The sequence below is a fragment of the Rhea pennata genome, chromosome 1 (assembly GCF_028389875.1).
Source record: "Rhea pennata isolate bPtePen1 chromosome 1, bPtePen1.pri, whole genome shotgun sequence".
NCBI lineage: Eukaryota > Metazoa > Chordata > Aves > Rheiformes > Rheidae > Rhea > Rhea pennata.
Window position 1 is genome coordinate 143,270,334 of NC_084663.1, and position 19,471 is coordinate 143,289,804.

Genomic DNA, 19,471 nt, shown 5'->3' on the forward strand with positions numbered 1-19,471 from the left:
AAAAAATATGTGCAAATGCCATGAGAAAAAGAAGAAAGATCAAATCAAGTCTTTTTTAAACTTCCAACAGGTTGCACTGGAGCTCTGGCTCATGAATTAGTACAAATATACCCAAATCTGAAGGTCACTGTATTTGACCTTCCAGAAGTCATTGAAAACAATTCGTATTTTCAGCCTTCGGGACAATGCACAGCTTCAGTGACATTTGTATCAGGTAAATGTAAAACATGACTTTTGTCTGCTTATTTCTGTTATCCTGGAGCACAGAGCAGATTAATCTGCTGGAGGAAGCAATGTGCTGTCCTGGTATGTCTTTCACAAAAGACAGCATGGGCTAAATAGTTATTGTGTACGTCTCCATAAACCTGCAGGGTGAAAAAACAACTGGTTATGGTTGGATAATGTGGCTAAATAAGGCAGTATGACTTAGTCATATTTGTGGGTACCAGTGGAGGTGTGGGATTGCTGCATGTTGTCTTGGACATTTTTCTTACTTATGCAACACTAAGTTATTTTGTAGCCACTACATTAATTTCTCCATTCATGCTTTAGGCTTTCTCTGTGTCCTTGCGTGTTACAGAATTCTTAACTGTGATCTACTCTTCTCTTTAACTATACTTTCTTTTACTACAAATCAGTGCAGACCTGTACCTGTTCTTTCACATTTTTTACTATATCTCAACTGAAATTCCTTCCAGTTCTTCCACAGAGGGGTGTGTGGCTCTTCTTTTTTTTTTTTTTTTTTAAAAAAAGGTACTAATTCTGTGCATTCTAACAGGTGATTTCTTCAAGGATAATCTTCCAGAAGTAGATCTTTACATTCTTTCACGTGTCCTTCATGATTGGCCTGATGAAAAAATTCATATGTTAATAAGCAAAATATCAGCTGTTTGCAAACCAGGTAAGGGTTTTTCATCTTGTAAGCCTACTAGGCTATGGTTAATCATGATAATAAGTTTATACTAAAAATGAATGCATGAGTCTTGCTAATGGCCTTTGCTCAAGTACCTATGCTTACATTATAATACCTGTTAAGTAAAAAGAAAACAAAAAGCTTCTACTATTAAAACTATATATGAAAAAAAAACTCTCACTTGCAGACTGTGCATGTAACTATTTAATCTGTTTCACCTCTTATGCCCTTAGCAACATAGATACTAAATCCTCCGCCTTCAACACCTAAGCATTTGCTTATTTCTGTACATATGAGTAGTCTGACTGGATAAAGGCCATTGAAGTTAATCAAGAGAAGGCAGTTTATTTTGTTATTTCAGTAATGAAATATGGGATGTTGGAATTCAGCACTACATGATGCACAGATTTCTTTAACTATGTAGCATCTTAGGCTTTCTCTTACATTTGAACAGTACAAAACATCAAAGGAAAAGACAGACTGCAGGATGAAGAGGAGAAACACCTGATTATGCTTTGCTAATTCCTTAATTCAACAGGAAACTAGCTATTTCATAGGAGAACATTCAGTATTAGATCTAGGCCATCAAGCATAACTCTTAAATTACAAAACAGAATTGTGGTGACTGTCTTCACCTTGTTATGTGAAGACTGAGCTATGACAGATTTCAGGAGCTGTTTGGTTCAAATGGGAACAAGACTGAGTTTCAGAGCATAATCAGGAAGTGATGTGAACCTGACTGAAGATCTCAGTAGAGATAGTGCTCTAAGCCCCTCCTTTCTTTTGGCACGCAGTGGTTGCTTCTAAGAGAAGATTATTGAAAGGAAATTTCCATCACTGGTTTCCACTAAAGTTCATTTAAAAATCAGTCTGCCCCTCTCTATCAAAAAATCTGAACAAAAAACACTACACACTTGTAGTTAGAAATATTTTACTGAACTGCTTTTGGTTGTTTTGGAAATGCAGGAAGTGCCTTGCTAGTGGCAGAAATTGTGCTTGATGAGCAGAAGACACATCCTCCTAGAGCTGTACTGCAGTCCCTCAGTATGACTGAAGGCAAGCAGAGAAGTGGCTCAGAATATAAACAACTACTGGAGAAATATGGATTCGTGAATGTACAAATTAAGATCACAGGAAACTTATTAGATACTATTTTGTGCTTCAGGAAGAGTTAGTATGCTCAGCAGCAACCTGGGACACTGAGGCTTTTATGACACTTGTACAATAAACTTATCAACCAGCATGTATTGTCAGTTGCTTAGGATCATTTTTGACTTTTATGTGTCATAGCAACATAGATATTACAAGTTTTTGAATAAAGGTTTGGCTGCAGCTTGTGTAGGAATGAGTTCTACCCATTAAAAAGTGTGTGGGGCAGCCTGAAACTTCTGTGTGTTAAATGCCTTCATATTTAGTTCTTTTGGCTAGTTTTTGCAGGCTATATAAAGCTTACAGTTGACACAGCTGTATAGCATGGTAAGTTCAAACTACTAGTCTGCATGAGCTATATTCATACTTTAATTCTTTTAGATTCTAAAAAATTAGAGAATTCTCCCTATGCAGCATATTAAGTAGCTATTGCTTGTTTTATCAGAAATTAAAAGAATGAACAGTGTACCATCTGTATCAGATTGGGGTTGTTAGCCCTCTTTCTGTGGGACTACTCAAATGCTCAAGTATACCTTTTTCTAGGCATGTTTTTCTAACTCTAGCTTTGTGCTACTTTTACTGTTACTTGAGGAAACACTAAAGCTCCTAGACCAACTATGTCACAAACCTCAGTAGCCTTTGACCTCAAAACAGTGCACTTACAATAGGCTCTAGCTCAGAGCCCTTCTTCTGTTTTTTTAGTTTTAGCTTTTTGGGGGTGTAGTTAAACATCCATATATGCTTTCTGTCCCATTATTTGAGAATTATAAAAATTTCTGCACAGATCTTAAAGTTGCATATAGAAAATAGCAGGTTCTTAATATTCCAGTTCTTAATTGGAGAGGTAAACCCATACTGTATACTCCATTTCTTCAACTAATTTGTCATTGATGTTACTATTCCTATTTTTTTTCTTTTCCTGATACTACATTGATTTTTTTTTTTCTATTTAAAGTGTATTTTGTAGTAGAATTCTTCCTGGAGATTAAAGTTGCACTTTAAAACTAGTTTTAATCTTAGCAGTTGGTTTTTGTCTGCCACATTTCTGCAGGAGTAACCCCAATGAGCCAGTGTAAAAGAAGCAGTGCCTGTACTGAATTGCTAATCTCAGCAGTTAAGGGTGTTGATGAGCAAGGTCAAGAGTTACTCACATCTGCCTGTCAGACTTTGTGTTAGAGCACAATAACTTTTATGATCAAACAACCTTTGAGCACTGAATAAGGCAAGAGTACCGTAATGAGAAACATGCTACAGACTTTTCAGCTGCACAAAATCAAGGAAACATCTGAGAAGCCTCATATAGGCAAAATTGCATTCATAAAATTCTGTTAGGGATTTAAATTATTATACCTCTAATGTTTGTACAGATTAGTCACTTTCTAAGGAAAATATCCAGCTATTGCATAAACCTGAAATAAGTATAATGCATATCAATGCAAAAGAAAGAAGTTAACTTGTATTCTGAGATGCTCACTCAAGCCATTAGATGTCTCATTTCATAAAGCTACTCAAAGTTCATCATGCTGTTCTTTAGATAGCTGGAAGTTGTTTGAGTCAGAACACTGCAGTTTTAAACCTGGTGTACCTGGGACTGTTGCAGACTTACACCTGTGTCTTAAGTACTCACTGACTGTAAAATTTGAATAGAACATGCCTGGCTACCATACAAAACTCAATATATTGTGAAGCATAACATTTTATACTTACTGAACTTCAGTCCCTTGGGCATGGTAGCTGCAGTACAGCTTTGCTAGGCATTACACAAGGGAAACTTTCTCAAGGTGTGAATATGAATTTTATTGAAATAAAATGCTATTTATATTAGAGAAGTCAGTTAACAGAATGATGCTAACTTGGACTGCCTTACAAAGGAGGCTAATATCTGTAGGCAGTTCTGCTTTGCTGAACAGCAAGCGACTTCTGCCTTCTGAGATATCCCCAAACATTGTTACAGGTTTATTAGTTGCTGACAGGAAAACAGAGTAGGGTCTTGTAGAGAGAGAAAAGATATAAGCAGTGTTTTTACTTCCCACTTGGCCTGTATCTTCCACACCCTTGACTTCAATGGGTTGAAGTCATGCCATTATAGGGTGTGGAGAGATTCAGGGCTGGCTGTCCTGAAAGCATTTAGAAGGAAGCTGTGAGACCTTGATAAACTTGAGTAAGTCTGGCAGAAGCTATCAAGACAGCCTTGGGGCTGGAGTATGTAGCTTATGAGGAGAGGCTTGAGGGAACTGGGTTTCTTCACTCTAGAGAAGATTTCAGAGGGCCCTTTCAATACCTAAGACAGATTTACCAGAAAGACAGAGTGAGGCTCTTTACTGAGATGCACAGTAGTAGAATGAGAGACAGTGGGCATAAACTGAAACAAGGACTAGATATTAAGGAAATCATTCTAAGGATAATCGACCACTAGATCCGGTTGCTCAAAGAGGTGGTGGAATCTCTGTCCTTGAATGTTGTAAGCCCCAAGAATGAAGCCTTGAGCAACCTGATCTGACCTTAGAGCTGACCTTGCTTGAGTAGGAGGTTGGACTAGAGATTTCCCAAGGTCCCTTCCAATCTAAATTATTTTACAATTAATTTAAATATCCCAGTTGCCTGAGAAATGATAAATTGATCATCTATCATTAATGTTCAAACTTAGTTCTCCAATTCCTTTTGAGAAGTTGGTATTTTTTTCAAAGGGGTGGATTTAATGGTATTCTTGTGCTGAAAAGACTCCTTGGGCAGTAGGCATAGCAGAGGAAAACTTGGGACTGTTCAGAAATCACGACATGAAAAACCTTAAATGAGGGAGTATGTCTTAAAATCCTAATCAACTTCTGCCAATAAGGCCATAGATTTTCTGTTTGTTCTTGGGAAGCGATATTCAGGTATGCTTCTCTGAAGCAGCTCTCTTTTAACCTATGCTCTGCCCTTACAAACACTTTAGAGGAAATCTGATGCAGCTGGAATCTGATGCAGGAAATCAATCAATTTTTGAGCAGGAGTGAAATAATGAAGAGGAGATGGATAATTATGGGAGCTAAAAGAATGATAGGTAAAGTGATAGAAACAAGAACTCTGGCACTTGCTCTGAATGTTGAGGTGAGTAAGAATCCTCAAGGATGGAGCAAGCAGCCTGTAGGAGAAAAGAGACAAAACTTAGCAGGGGGATGCCTTACCTCAGTCATTTGTTTTATGTCTGTTTTCTGCCTCCCCTGAACCACTCAGCACAGAAGCTTAGGAAGAGCTATTTAATGACTAAACCCTTTTTGTGAGCTGTCAGTTCAGTTTTGGATCTGTTAGCTGACTACTGGATAACAGAGGTATTCTATGTGTGTTTAAAAAAATGGTTTTGGACCACTTTACATGGTTTTCAGTACCTTTTGGCTGGAAATTAATGTTCTTGCTAAACCCTGATAATTTGGATTAAATGACTTTTTAATTCAGAAAAATTGTCATGCGCATTAACTTTCGACCATGGCCAAAATTTCTTCACTAGAAGGGTTGAAAGTTAAGTTCTTCAGTACGTCTCATGAAGAAATTTCAGTTATATTAGAAAATATTAACTAGAGATTTTCTTCCCTGTGCTGACTTACTATGCACAGTAAGAGTGCATAGTCCTCTTACTATGTCTAACTTTTGAAGCTGTTCTTCTTGGGTTGGCTGTGCCTATTTGGTGTATTTTTTTTTTTTTTTTAGATTATCCTGTTGTTATCTAGATGTCCCAAATAACTTCCTATGGCAAATTAGAATGGCCATTCTAATTGTATCTTCTTTTCAGACTGTTCAAAATTCAGACACTCTCTTCCAGACCTGTAATATAAAGCTGCCTCAATGACTTAGAAATGATAGTCCTGCTTTGGTCTACCTAGTGATGTTTCCTATGTAATCAGTTCAATTCATTAAAGGCAAAGCAGCATCACAGTGGAATGGAGAGGGAGTAGAAACTGTACTGAGCAAAAACAAATTGGATTTATCATCCTAATTTTAGAAACACTAGGTATTCCAGTCCTCTAGTTACCTTGAGCTCCTTCTGTCAGTAGAAAAATAGTCATGATCAGAGGATGATTCATCTCACTTACCTGATTATTTTAAGATGACTGAATTGCCCTCTGGGAATGCTGGTTTCTTTTCAGAGACTACAGATGGTGCTTAAAAATGGGGCTAGCTGAAAGACAGCTATCTAATTTTTAGATGCCTGAATTCGGGCAGGAGAATGCCACTGGAGAGAGACTATGTTCAGGTTCACCTCAGACATACTTGGCCTTATTTTTTTTTAATTTGTAAAAAAAAAAAAATACTTGTGTCACTGGTTCATTATGGGATAAGTGGTTTGTACTTATCTGTAGTAACATAGTTGATGATATGGGGATGGAGGAGGGAATTTGCTAATAATAAGCTATCAGAAGGACTCCTATGACTCCCAATCATAACATTGAGATCATGGCATTTTCTTTTATTCTCAAATCTCGATTTCTTCTTTGAAAGACTGGAGTCCTCACAGAAATAATGTGAAATATTGGCTTCTTCTCTGTTTTTGTAATGCTTGCCATCAGAGATCTCTCCACTACTTTGTGGCAAAAGTACAATATAAATGTGAAGCAATATTGTATTCCAAATAAATAGCAGTATTATTCCTACCTTGTTCTTTTCATAACTCTCATGCCAAGTCCAAAGAAGTATTTTCTTCTTTTTCTGCATACACAGCCATAAATTAACTTGTGAGAGTTTGATCCCTTGATATCGTGACAGGAAACGTCATGATTTTTTTTTTCTAAGAATAGTACTTAGTCATTTAATAACAGAGGGCAAATCAGTAATTGAGAAATAAAATCACCTGTCTCTCCTAACTTGCACTCTTCTATATGGTAACCGACATTCTTGTCTGACAGTGGATTAGTACTGTTGCATATGTTTGTTTTTAAATTAGGCTGTGGGATTTTGCTGGCTGAAATGGTGTTGGATGATGAGAAGAAAAAGAGACGCACAGCTTTGCTGCAGTCTTTGAACATGCTTGTGCAGACAGAGGGAAAGGAGAGAAGTGGTTCTGAATATCGATGCTTACTGGAACAACATGGATTCACTGATGTCAAAATCAGATTGACAGGAAATTTGTTAGATGCAATTCTCTGTATTAAGAACTAGAAAAAGATGTAGTAGTAAAATCCGAATGTCTCAGTAGTCAGGCCTGATATTTTTCAATTATGCAGATATATTTTCAGTTTCCTATCAGTATCATAGACAATAAATGCTTTGTCAGCTTTCTGAAGTTACTTTTAAAAAGAGAAAGAGATTGACTGCATTTATTTTGAGTGTTGAGTAAAACGATGCCAGAAGATTATGGAATTGTTTGGTGGCAGCGATGTTATGACTGCACAGCATTCATAGTACCCTCAGGAACAAGCCTCAAATCGCGAATGATGACAGCTGCTTTACAGTAATATTGGCATTGCTGAGAAATCAGTTTCTTCATATTTGGTGCAATTAAGATGGTCTCATTTTTAGACTACCGTATGTCCTTCCCTGTTTCAGGAGATTAATGTAGGTAAAATTTTTCTACTATTTCTCTCTCCATCATCATCCTTTTTAATATCATTTTTATTTTACACTCTGCTGTAAGTAAAGGAGCATTGCCTTACTGCACTCCACAACTTGCTGGTACCTTTGCATTCTACCACCTTCTATCATTTTTCTTTAACACTTTATATACTTTTTTGTTCCTTCTTTGCATCTTTCTTCTTTCTCAACATACTTTCTGCTTGTTCACTTTTCACAGGCCACAGCTTGATCAGAGGGAAATGTTTCAAATGCCTTTTACAGTGGTTCGCCATTATTTCTTGCTCACCTTTCTTTCCTCATTGTCTTAACAGCTGTGTTTGTGCTCCTTACATATTAAGAAAAAATGCAGATGTAGCCAGATTCCAAATGACTATGTTTACTACCTATATGCAGGCAAGGTTAGCCTGAGATGCTAGAAGTGTAACTGCCTCTGCCTAGCATATGCTCTTTGTTTTCCCCTTTTGCTCATGTATAGCTGATTCCCAGAATTCCTTCTCATGTCCTTTCTTCATGATCAGTGCTCCACTCCAGCTCCAGATTGTGTCTTCTCCTTTGTAACTTAGTCAAGATGATTGTGTGGCTACTGTCTTCAGTCACAGGGCTCCAGTTTCTTCCACTAACATACTCCCAACTGTTCGCGAGTCTCAGCAAATTGAAGGTTGTGGAAAAAAGCAGCTACTAAGAGACATACTGTTCTTTTCATGATTGTACCCACAAACCTGGGTGGGAAGGCCCACCCTAAGTAACCCAGAAACGGAATACACCAAGTGCTAAATAATAGACAAATGCCTCATCAGCTTGTGTGTGAAAATCAATGATAAAACTCACAGTGTAATGGCATTTATTGCCACTTGTAATCATCTCTCCCTCTTTCAAGACTTGATCATGAGGCAAAAATAACCTTCTGCCTGTGAGATCAAATTGTAAGTCTTGCTATAAGCATTTGAAAACAAAATGCTTTTGAGTACTGAAGGGTGAGAGATCCAAGTTTCTCCCATCCTTAGGAGTTGCCTTTGCACATATTGGAAATTACACACACACAAAAAAAGCTAAACTGCAGTGTCCTATTTAATACTTTCTCAAAAGACAAATTATCTTCTGATATGGTATGTGATCAATTAGTATCACTGTATCTGCCTGCATAAATGCTGCAGCCTAAGTATTGTGCATGCTGCACAATATCCTGCAGGCAACTTCATCATTCTTGTAACACTGACATCTGATGGATAATATATCATGATTCTGTAAAACCTGCAAGGTAATATTGTATTCTTACTCTGCAATTCTTAGCTGCAAAAACACTTTTCTTGGACTGTCAATAGGTGCTTTTCGTGTCTACCTATTACCAATCTAACCGTTCCTTTTTCTTAAGATTCAGTATAGCCACTTTTTTGAAAAAGAAAGTTTTCACAGCCAGTAAGATCGCTTCAGAGACAATTTCCAAAAATTCAAGTGGGGAAAAACAAAAAAACAGTGCAGGATTCTCCATCATGGCTGCTATAGTTTACTACTGCTGAGAATGTTGAGTGCATTTTTTTGTCTTCCTTTGTTTCCACTCGCAAGCGTGTTTCTGTTAATAATACAAAGCAGACTTCTTGCTTTGAGTGATTTCCCTTGGCCTCTTTACTTCTGGGAACCATGGATTATAAGATAAATGTAAAATTAATTAGGATAGCTAGAATCATCTCAGACACTTGTGACAAGAGCTGGAAGCTTTGGTCTGGTCCTGTCAATTGCTACTTCATCACTCAAATAAAAACACAAAGGGAATAGTCTCTGTAGGAATACCACAGTTAAAGTTGCATGTGCATCCCTGAGGATATGCATCACAGCCTTTCATTATGTATTTCCAAAATACAGTCCTGTAACTCTGCATGTATCTAGCACTGTGTGGGCAGAGGCCTCAGTTCACTACATCCATTCAAGGGTTTAGAACATAAAATAGTGTACAACTGACTATCTTTTCATGTATAATAAACAGTATAGTGTTGTATTAATACATAAGAGTCTGTGAAGTAGAACTGTACCTAGCACATCCTATTCTCACTATGGAGTATTTGAGAGATGCTCTCATTTTGAAATCAGTAAAGCACAAGTGCATGTAAACAATGGTTTTAGATACCTCAGCTACTGCAGTTTTGTGGTCTATCTTTAGTCATACTGACTTATTTTTTAAAAAAATTTGCTCTATTTCTTTTTGTATGAAAGATCCACTAAAAGAGTAAAAGTGAAAGCAATTATGAAAGAAGAGTACTAACAAAGTGCTATTAAAAAATGTGTGCAATGACCTCCATCTATAAAATAATTTCAAGACATTTAAAAAGAACAGGTAGAATTTCAGACAGAACTTCAGCCATTAGATGTAAAACTTCACTTTCACTATGCAGTAAAATTAACAAATTGCTGATGGGAGACCAGGCTTGTTTTTTATAGGGGCAAGGGATCTGCCATGAAGGCTTCCTCTCACAACCCACATAAGAGCTTTTTACACTAAGTTTAAGCACTTAAAAAAGAATTTGGGACCATATTTTTACATCGCTATTGCATGTTACCTAGATTCAACCTTCTTTGGTGTTATTACTTTAAGCTGGATTGGTTCAGTGATGTACAGAAAAGCCCTGAGGTCAGGTGGGAACAGAGGTGAGAAACAAGGAGATCCCTTGTAGAGTAACACCTCATTCCTAAGCTGGCGCTCAATATTCACAGCAGAACTAGCCTTCTGGTTTGCTTGATTATTCTCTGACTTGACCACCTATGCTGACAAATACATGCTATTGAATACGGCATTCTGCTGTCTGGCACTGATCTACCTGCAGCTGTGTGAGGTATACAGTTTCTGAGAAATCTGTCTGTTAAGTTGTATAGGTTAAGGGCAATGAGAAAGAAAGGGGAAAAAAAAAATTAAACAGACCATACGACCGAAAAGTGACTGACGTGGAAAAACGCCCCTGGCTGGATGGTCGCTCTGCGCCGCAGTCTTTCCAAAGAGCGCGCTGCGCGGCACCTGCGGGAGGCGAGTCGGGGCCAGGGCGGTCCCAGCGCCGTGCCGCGCCGCGCCGCCGCCGGGAGGCGGCCGTTGGAGGAAGGCGGCGGCGCGCAGCTCGCAGCGCCCCTCGGCGAGCGGGAGCAGAGGCCGCCGTGCCCGGGGGGAGGGGAGAGGCGCGCGCGCGCCACCCGCCGTAACGGCCGCCCGCGGGCGGCGCGGCCCCGCCCACCGCCGCCGGCGGAGCCCCGCCCCCGGGCGGCGCGGCCAATGGGGCGGCGGCGGGCGGGGCCGGCAGCGCCCGGCATTTAGCTCATGCGCGGCGCCAGTCCCGCCCTTTCGGCCTGAGCGGCAGCGGCTTCGGATCCGGCTCCGGCTCGGCGAAAACATGGCGGACCAGGCCATCTCCTTCCTCAAGGACTTTCTGGCGGGCGGCGTCGCGGCGGCCATCAGCAAGACGGCAGTGGCGCCCATCGAGCGCGTCAAGCTGTTGCTCCAGGTCAGCGGCGCGACGGAGCCCGGCGGGCGCGGCGCCGCCCGTGACCTTCCCCCGCTGGGGCCCGCGCGGCGGCGGGCGGCCCGGGGCGGGTGGCGGCGCATCCGCGGCGCTGCGAGAACAAAGGGCGCGCGGCGGCGGCCGGGCCGCACCGGTGCCGGCGCGGGCGGGAAGGTCACGTGCGCGAGGGGAAGCCGGTTCCGCTAGGCGGGGCGGGGCGGCGGCCTGGGCCCCGGCGGGAGGCGGGGAGGAGGGGGCGGTGGCCTCCCCTGTCACTTCCCGTCCCGCTGCTCGCGCCCGGCACAGAGAGGGCGGGGGCAGGGGGAGGGGCGGCAGCGCGCCGCCGTCTTGGCGGCCCTCACGTGACGGCGCGGCGGGGAGCTCATTGGCTCGCCGGCGGGGCGGGGCCCGCGGCTGCAGCGCGCGCGCGCGGCTGCACGCGGGGCCCTCGCGCGGGGCCCGGTGTGACCTCTGCGGACGGGCGCGCGCCCGGCGCTCCGCCCCCGCAGCCCCTCCCGCGCGGCGTCCGCCTGGCGCCGCCGCCCCACCCGGCGCCGCGGCGCCGCCCCTGCGCGCGCGCCCGCCCGCCCGCCCCGCGCCCCAAGGTGACTCGTGTGACCTTCGCCGGGGCAGGGCCCGGTGCCACGCCGGCGGGGCCGCGATGGGCACCGCACCGCTCACACGCACACACACGCACACGGCCCGCCGGCAACCGCGGGGGGGGGGGGGGCGCTCTGCCCCTGTAGCCCGCTGGGGGCCCTCCGCTGCTATGAAGCCGTTCTCTCGTCTTCACGGTGATAGAAGATCTCCTTTATCGAGGGAGTCGTTCCTCCTGCAGCCTCCCTCCTTTGTGTGAAGGTTAGGCCGTTTAGCTCTGCGGTTAGCTTGGCCTCTGGTCTTGACTAAAATGCAAGTAAATAGTGGGTCTGTTTAGTCTCCCCTTTCAGAATGTGCCCACTGCCTGAGCTTTTTGGAAATTTGCCAAAAGGGCTGGGTTTGTTATGGTAAACCAGCATAGTCTGCATAGAAAACTACTACCAGGCATTCAAGCGTAGTGACTCTTTGTTTTATAGTATAACTGACCTGAACTCTGTTGCCTGCAGGCCTACCAAGGCATACAGTGAAAATAAGTATTTTCATTTGCAGGTACAACATGCAAGTAAGCAAATTGCTGCTGATAAGCAGTACAAGGGTATCATCGATTGTGTAGTGCGTATACCAAAGGAACAAGGAGTGCTGTCCTTCTGGCGTGGAAATTTGGCAAATGTTATCAGATACTTCCCAACTCAAGCCCTCAACTTTGCCTTCAAGGATAAGTATAAGCAGGTGTTCTTAGGAGGAGTAGACAAGCACACTCAATTCTGGAGGTATTTTGCTGGTAACCTGGCTTCTGGTGGTGCAGCTGGAGCCACTTCCCTCTGCTTTGTCTACCCCTTGGATTTTGCAAGAACCCGTTTGGCTGCTGATGTCGGAAAAGCTGGTGCAGACAGAGAATTCTCTGGTCTGGGAGACTGTCTAATCAAAATTACCAAGTCTGATGGTCTGCGTGGCTTGTACCAAGGGTTCAATGTCTCTGTCCAGGGTATCATCATCTATAGAGCAGCCTACTTTGGAATCTATGATACAGCAAAAGGTAAACTTTAGAAGGGAGCTGATGATAAGTCTCTTTGAAGAATGTGTCTTTCTACTGCCCATGTTTATGTATGTCTGTCTTTAACCATTACATCTGTTCTTGTGTGTCACTGTCTATATAGTTCATGTGATCAGGAAGGTGGAAGGATTACTGCTAGTGTCAGTGATGTTGCACTGCTGAGGGCAAGATTTCCATGTTTGTTAGTGACAGCAGGCTACTTCAAAATGATCTTGCTTTTCAACTTGTTCTTAAAAGCAGATTTTTTTTTCCTAATGTCAGTATAAGATCTCCTGTGTTCAGTGCATTACTGTAGTTATATTATGCAAATTAAAATTTCCAGCATAATAGGATTGAGCAGTTTTACCACAACACCTGTTGATCTTGATAATGGGGCATATGTCACTAATATAATTTACAGCTCTATAACAAAGCACAGTGTGACTCTCGGTGACATTTAATTTCGTTACGCTTAAAATAGTCTTGTTGCATAAAGTTCCTTGTTGCAACTTCAAACTATAGCTTTGTAATGTTTTGTCATAGTTTTAAAGTAGCTGTCATTCATTCAGTGAGTGCATTGGAGGAGGAGGAAATGTAAGATAAAAAGCTAATTAGTATCTTTATTGCAGGCATGCTCCCAGATCCCAGAAATACTCATATTGTTATCAGTTGGATGATTGCACAGACAGTGACTGCTGTGGCTGGTGTGGTCTCCTATCCTTTCGATACAGTGCGGCGTAGGATGATGATGCAGTCAGGACGCAAAGGAGGTAGGCTGTTAATGTTTGCAGTTCTTAAGCAGCATTAAAAATGAAATTTTTTCTTGTCATTTGTCATTACTTACAGTCATCATTAAACTGACCTTAAGCTCTGTTGAGTGGGCAACACTAGTAGGGCTCATAATTTGTGTTGTGACATAGTACTTGAGAGTACTTGTGTTGAGAACTTTTCCTTATAGTGTGTGTAGCATGCACTGGGGAAAAAGAATTGTGTTTGTAGTGACAAATTGGATGCTGGCAATTAGGTAACAATATAATTGCCAAAAGAAAGCTTAGTAATGTATTCTTATTGTATGACTTTGCTTGTAATAAGTAGGTAAGAGGATTGGAAGCTTTCCTATAGCCTGAGAGAGTGTTGTTTAACAGCTTTAAATGTGGTTTGGCATGCCACAAGGTAGCTGGTAAAATAAAACAAGGCTATTTGTAGAAACAGTTCCTATACAATTATAGGAGTAAAATTATTCTTTACTCTTTTTCTACAGCTGATATCATGTACTCTGGAACAATTGACTGCTGGAGGAAGATTGCAAGGGATGAGGGAGGAAAAGCGTTCTTCAAGGGTGCATGGTCTAATGTTCTTAGAGGCATGGGGGGTGCTTTTGTGCTTGTGCTGTATGATGAATTCAAGAAAGTCATTTAAAAATAGCCTGACTAGAATTGGAAATCAAGTTGAGCAGATCATGTAGAATAACTACCATTATGGACCATTGACCTTCAAGAAATTCCTGTGAGTCTTATTTATCAGAGCCAGATATTTGTAGATGGGGCTAGAAACTGGCTTAAGGGACTGATCCATTTCTTAGTAACCTCCTTGGGGATGCTGAAACTATCAATTCAGCATAGTGTTTTCTTTTTTTTTTTTTTCCAGAAATCAGTGGCATTGGTTCTGGGTCCAAAGTCAATGGGTCCAATTCAGGCACAAAAAATTGTTTGCCTATGGATCAATCTCCAGTTTCAAGTCCCATCTTTTAGGACCATAAAATTGTATTTGAAAGTACTTGCTAACAAATCATGTCTTTTCCACTTGTACTGAAGCACTATGTACCATTTTGCACAGCTGAACATCTAGCAATTATGTTCTTAAATTGGGGCATTCTGCTGTAAAACAATAAACATACTTATTCTGTCTGTGTTGAAATTATTACATCTAAGCTTTGGGAAAGCCTCTTTTGGTTGAAAATTTGTTTCAGATAATGGTTTCTCTGATATACCTGCACTGCACTACAGCAGAATAAGCTTGACTTTGACTCTCTTTTTTTTTTTTAATAGTTGAATGTGAGATCTTCTTTGGCAGGGGGAAGCATGGATTGTAATAACAGAAACCACTTCTTTGTGCCTGATAGTGTACAATAGACTGCTGCAAGTGGCTTTTTGCATGATTCTTACTGATCTACAACTTGTCATGTAATGTAAAATGAGTTTTTTCTATTTTAGTGCTAGAAGGGTAACCCAGAGTTCCAAGGGTAATCAAAAAATGTTAGTGATGCTTTTGCCCTTGGTAAAACAGCATAAAATGAAATACTAAAATTAAAAAAAGAATAAGCTACACAGCATTCATGCAAAAACCCAGAAACCTTGTGAAATGCCTTTAACTTGTAAGTAATCTATCTCTATAGTACTGTTGCTGCTATTTGAAAATGCTGGATGTGCTCTTCAAGATCTTATTTGGACAGCAGCAGTGAAGTACCTTCATGGAAGGTGAAATTTAAACTGGAAGTTCATTCCAAAAGGTGAAGTTGACTAGGGAGAGGGGGGAGTATGTATGCTTCTGTTAGCTGTAACATATGGTTTAAAGATAGGTCAGCCTTCAGTTTTCACTGATAAATTGTTAAGTCTGCAGATTAAAGGCAGGTTGAACAGGTTCCCATAATGCTATATGGGATATAGTAATACTTACGTGCTGTTCTCTATATGTATATAATCTTCCTTTTGTACTTTGTAATATACAAAGGCATGTTTCCTTAAGCAACGAGGTAAGGGGACCAGTAAAAGAAAACAAGGCGTTCATCTTCCAATCGTGTCAAAAAAACAACAAACAAAAACCCTCTACATCTATGTGTAGAGGGGGGAAAAAATGTGTAACAGTTGCTGAGGCTGACTGTTGAGCTGTCCAAGGGGTTTTTGTGTGCCTTCTGAGGTTGCTACTCAAGATGAGGTATTTAACTGCTCTTCACTTGGCTGATAATTATATCTTCCTCTCTGACATGATGTTCCTTTCACTGTTGCACAAGCACTGCTTTCAGCATCCTTATGAATGTAAGTATATAGCTACATTGTATACAGGCTAATAGGAAACTTTATGTACCTACTGCAAGCAATTCTTAAGTGTTTTTATCTTGTTCAATGATGTGGTGTGGGTAGATCATTTGATACTGACCTTGCCAATCAAGCTGCTGTTTCAGTTGTAATTATACTGATTTGGGGAATAAGGGTTGTTTATGTATGAATATGTCACTTGGTTTTATTTCCTGTATAAGAAAGATGGAATTTCAAGCCACTTCCTACGACTTGAAAGGTGGAAATAAGGATAGAACACCTTGTGTAACCTTTCTGAATGTATCACGGCCCCAGCTTTGTGAGACAAAAGAACCAAACTTGGCAATGACATAAGCAGCACCTGAAAAGAAAGGGTGAGATTCCTCATGCCCCCTCAACCCTCTCTAGAATTTAGTTTTAAGCAGAAAAAAGAAATCTATGTAAATGTGGGTTGTTTAAGTGGAACTGCATTTTTTTTAAAAAAAACTTCTGCTGTGCATTTCCGCATGTGCTACTTGGTGTTCTTCATTTTTCACGGATACGACCTCCCTTAGTCATGAAGCAGCAATTTTCAATGTGTGATCATGCAGTGTGGGAACATAAGAGGCAAACAATAAATGAGACTTTTAAAAAAAGCTTTTGTTTTCTGCCTTACTGAAACAGTTATTTGGTGAAATGTATTTATTTTGAAAAAAGTTAAACAAGAAAAGATAGGATTTTTTTTTTTAAAAAAAAGAAAATCCTGGCATCTAAATTCTATATTCTGCTATAAGAAAATGAGTGTACAGTTTGAAGGGAATGAAATGCATTGGTGTGAGGTATCTTTAAATATAAAATTTAAAATCAGTTACCAAAGCTGACTCACATTTGCTAGAATTATAAAATTGTATTATATCAAGTTTACTGAAGACTAACATGATCTAGGTTAATTAAGTCCATATTAATGTTGCAGAAAGTCACATTTGCATTAAAATAGTGGAATCTTGACTTTTGCAAGCCAGGATTAATATTTTTGGCAGGTGTCTTGTTTTCCATTTTGGTTTTACAGAAAGGACAGAAAATTGATTATTTTGTGACAGTTTGGTATTGCTGATTATGCAAGGTTGAAGGGTAGTTCTGAACACAGATTTCAAATAACTAGTTTTTGCTTCAGGAAATAGCATAATGATATACAAAACTGATAAACTGGGAAAATAGTGGACCATTCTCAATGGTTTCATATAGGACAGTCCTGTGTTCTTTAAAATCAGAGGAAAGAGCAATGAAAATGGGAAATCATAACACTAGCTGTATTGTGGATGAGAGGTGCTTTGTCTTTACATATTTGAAGAAAATCTCAGGTTTAAGCAAGGCTTGAAGATGCATTTGCAGAAATACTTAGCTGATGGACACCTTTTTGAACAAAGGGAAAAGAGCAAATCTTATTTGTTGTTATATGGTCCCTTTTAAGTAGATCTTAATGGAAAATAGTTTTATAAGTTGTTCATTTCTAGACTGGACCGAAGAACACACTGAATATTCCAAAGTTGTCAAGGTGTGTGACTTTCATTTAGATGAGGAATTAAAAGTGCTTTATTTTTCCTTTTCAGAAAGCTAAGTCATCTCTTCAACCGTAATTGTGTCTTCAGGGTAACTTTTTTTTGGTAGATTTGCATATTCTTTCTAGGGAGAGAGAGGAAAAATGCATTGGTCTGTAACATGCAATATACTGCAGATTTATTGTTTGGCCTTGAGAGGCATTTAGAAGAAATACTGGATACACTAGTACCCAAGGCACCTGGTCTTGCTATTTTGGTATATTAGAAACACTTGAAAAACAGGAGATTGTCCTTAAGTTGTCAGTGAAGATTATGTTACCTTTAACCTATATGATCAATACTAGGTATTTGTATCAGTCACTTGAAATAAAAAATGTCTAACAGTTGCAGTAACAGACAGTAGAAGAAGAAATTTCTTCTGTGAGCGCTTCCATATTGCATGATTTTTACCTATCTAGGTATAAACTAGACTACAGCCTGAGTAAAACATTTTGGTTGCTGTTCTAGAGCTTTACTTGGCTTAAACATTAAAAAAACTTCAGTAAGTGTTACACTGGAGTAGTGTAAGGTCATAATACCAATACAGAAATACAGAAAGAATTGTTCTCCGAGGCTCAAAATAGTGGAGAAGATAAATGTATAGAAAGCGAGGGGGGAGAGAGTACTGAAAAAGCAGGTCTCGTGCTGAGGGTTTGCTACAGAGCATCAGACCATGGTGTCTTGATGGAGGAAGTTGCCTGGGGGTCTATAGACTGGTCACTGCTGCAGGACTTTACAGCTATGGGAACTTGCACACTCAGGTGCTTGTTGAGGAAAAACAGTGTGTCTGCACACAGAACGTGTCCTGCAAGTTCTTGGAATGTATTTAATACAGGTAAAGGGAAGGTGTGAGAGAATTAATTCTGAGTGGAAGAAATGCTTGAGGATGAGGAAACATTTGGGGTGAGAAAGACCTCAAAACAAAAGATTACTTCTATTCCTTTAATCTATCTTTATTTTTGCATCAACAAATGAGTTGGTTAATATGATGTTTTCCAAAGCAAATTAAAAACTGCATGGGTTTTTTAATAAACATGTTAAGGGTATAAGTTCAAACTCAGCGTGGAAGTTTAGGGTTATAAATCACAACTCTTTCAATTGTCTAAGGAAAAGCATTATTGTCGGTGAGAAAGAGAAGAAACAATGAGGAATTTTGGAAGAGTAACAGCAACAAAATCAGGATGTGCAAGTTTCAGAAAGTTACAATTGGCAGAGGACACTAAAAGTTTTGAAACGGGTCATAAATATTAGCGGTTGCTGGAAAATGTTAGGGAGATGGAGTCTAGTCAGTGGAGAAGGACAGCTCTGCAGAAGTAATACGTTTTTACTTTCATATCCACTTTAAAAGATCAGTGTTCAGGTGTTTTCAACATGGATTGCCTAAGTGGACAAGGGGTAAGAAACTAGGTTAAAATAGGTAATGAAAGGGCTAGAAATTGTTGAGGTGTATAGATGCACAGATTGTCTTCACACTGCCAGGTTGCAGGTACAAACCTGAGTAGAGGTCATTGCCTGAGCACTGACAATTGCCGCTGGTGGAAGCGCTGGTGCCAGCTCATGAAACTATATCCACAAGGACTTCCAGCTTGTAGTGGGGTGGTTTGCGTAATTTTGGTAGTGTATGTACAATAATTTGGAAAAACAAATCCTAGGGTTTTTTGTTTGTTTTACAAAAATAGCAATCTACAGTGTCTACAGTTTCTAGACTGTTTACTATTTTACTAGCAATTGCCATTTAATAACTTGAGAGGAAAGGCATCATGTTACAGTCTATGGCTGACTGTCGTGAGATATTGGGTATTTATGACTTTAAAAAGGTGTGTGAGAGAACTCATCCAAGTTGTATTGCTCTCTGCTTTTTATTAAAACCAAAGATGGTACATGTATGAAGATAATTTTTTGGTATAGATACCAAAATTGGAGAGTTCCAATCAGGAATAATAGCTTTGAGGATTTTTAGTAAAGGAGTAAAGGAAAATTTTCTCAGTGTCATTTTTAAAAGCCTCTTAAAAGTTTTGTTGCCTGCTGGAATATTGCAAGCAATAAAAGCTATCATGATCTGTTTAATGTTAAGAAGATAAAATATTTGCTTTAACCAGCTAGTACAAAGCATTCTACTGCTATGCAGAGGCAAACAATGT

General features: G+C 40.3%; 2 protein-coding genes across 3 annotated transcripts in view; both read left to right on the forward strand.

The window, feature by feature from the left end:
• Positions 1–9,767, forward strand: part of ASMTL (acetylserotonin O-methyltransferase like) — a 31,742-nt gene extending 21,975 nt beyond the window's left edge. The window contains exons 11-13 of one of the 2 annotated variants that reach the window (XM_062601479.1): positions 71–214; positions 779–901; positions 6,981–9,767. In XM_062601479.1, the coding sequence (XP_062457463.1) occupies positions 71–214; positions 779–901; positions 6,981–7,195 (482 nt within the window). In that variant the 3' untranslated portion in view covers positions 7,196–9,767. Of the gene's footprint in view, positions 1–70; positions 215–778; positions 902–1,879; positions 2,157–6,980 lie in introns of those variants that run through there. The other variant, XM_062601483.1, reaches the window with a different exon arrangement.
• A 1,153-nt stretch (positions 9,768–10,920) lies between these two features.
• Positions 10,921–14,625, forward strand: SLC25A6 (solute carrier family 25 member 6). Its single transcript, XM_062601495.1, has 4 exons — positions 10,921–11,091; positions 12,235–12,721; positions 13,348–13,488; positions 13,980–14,625. The coding sequence occupies exons 1-4, from the start codon at positions 10,981–10,983 to the stop codon at positions 14,135–14,137; spliced, it is 897 nt and encodes a 298-aa protein (XP_062457479.1). The 5' UTR covers positions 10,921–10,980; the 3' UTR covers positions 14,138–14,625.
• Positions 14,626–19,471: the final 4,846 nt, after the last annotated feature.

Coding starts and splice junctions, on each gene's coding strand:
- SLC25A6 (XM_062601495.1), top strand. CDS start 10,981: ATGGCGGACCAGGCCATCTCCTTCCTCAAGGACTTTCTGGCGGGCGGC. Junction 12,722..13,347: donor AATCTATGATACAGCAAAAG/GTAAACTTTAGA, acceptor TCTTTATTGCAG/GCATGCTCCCAGATCCCAGA. Junction 13,489..13,979: donor GCAGTCAGGACGCAAAGGAG/GTAGGCTGTTAA, acceptor CTTTTTCTACAG/CTGATATCATGTACTCTGGA.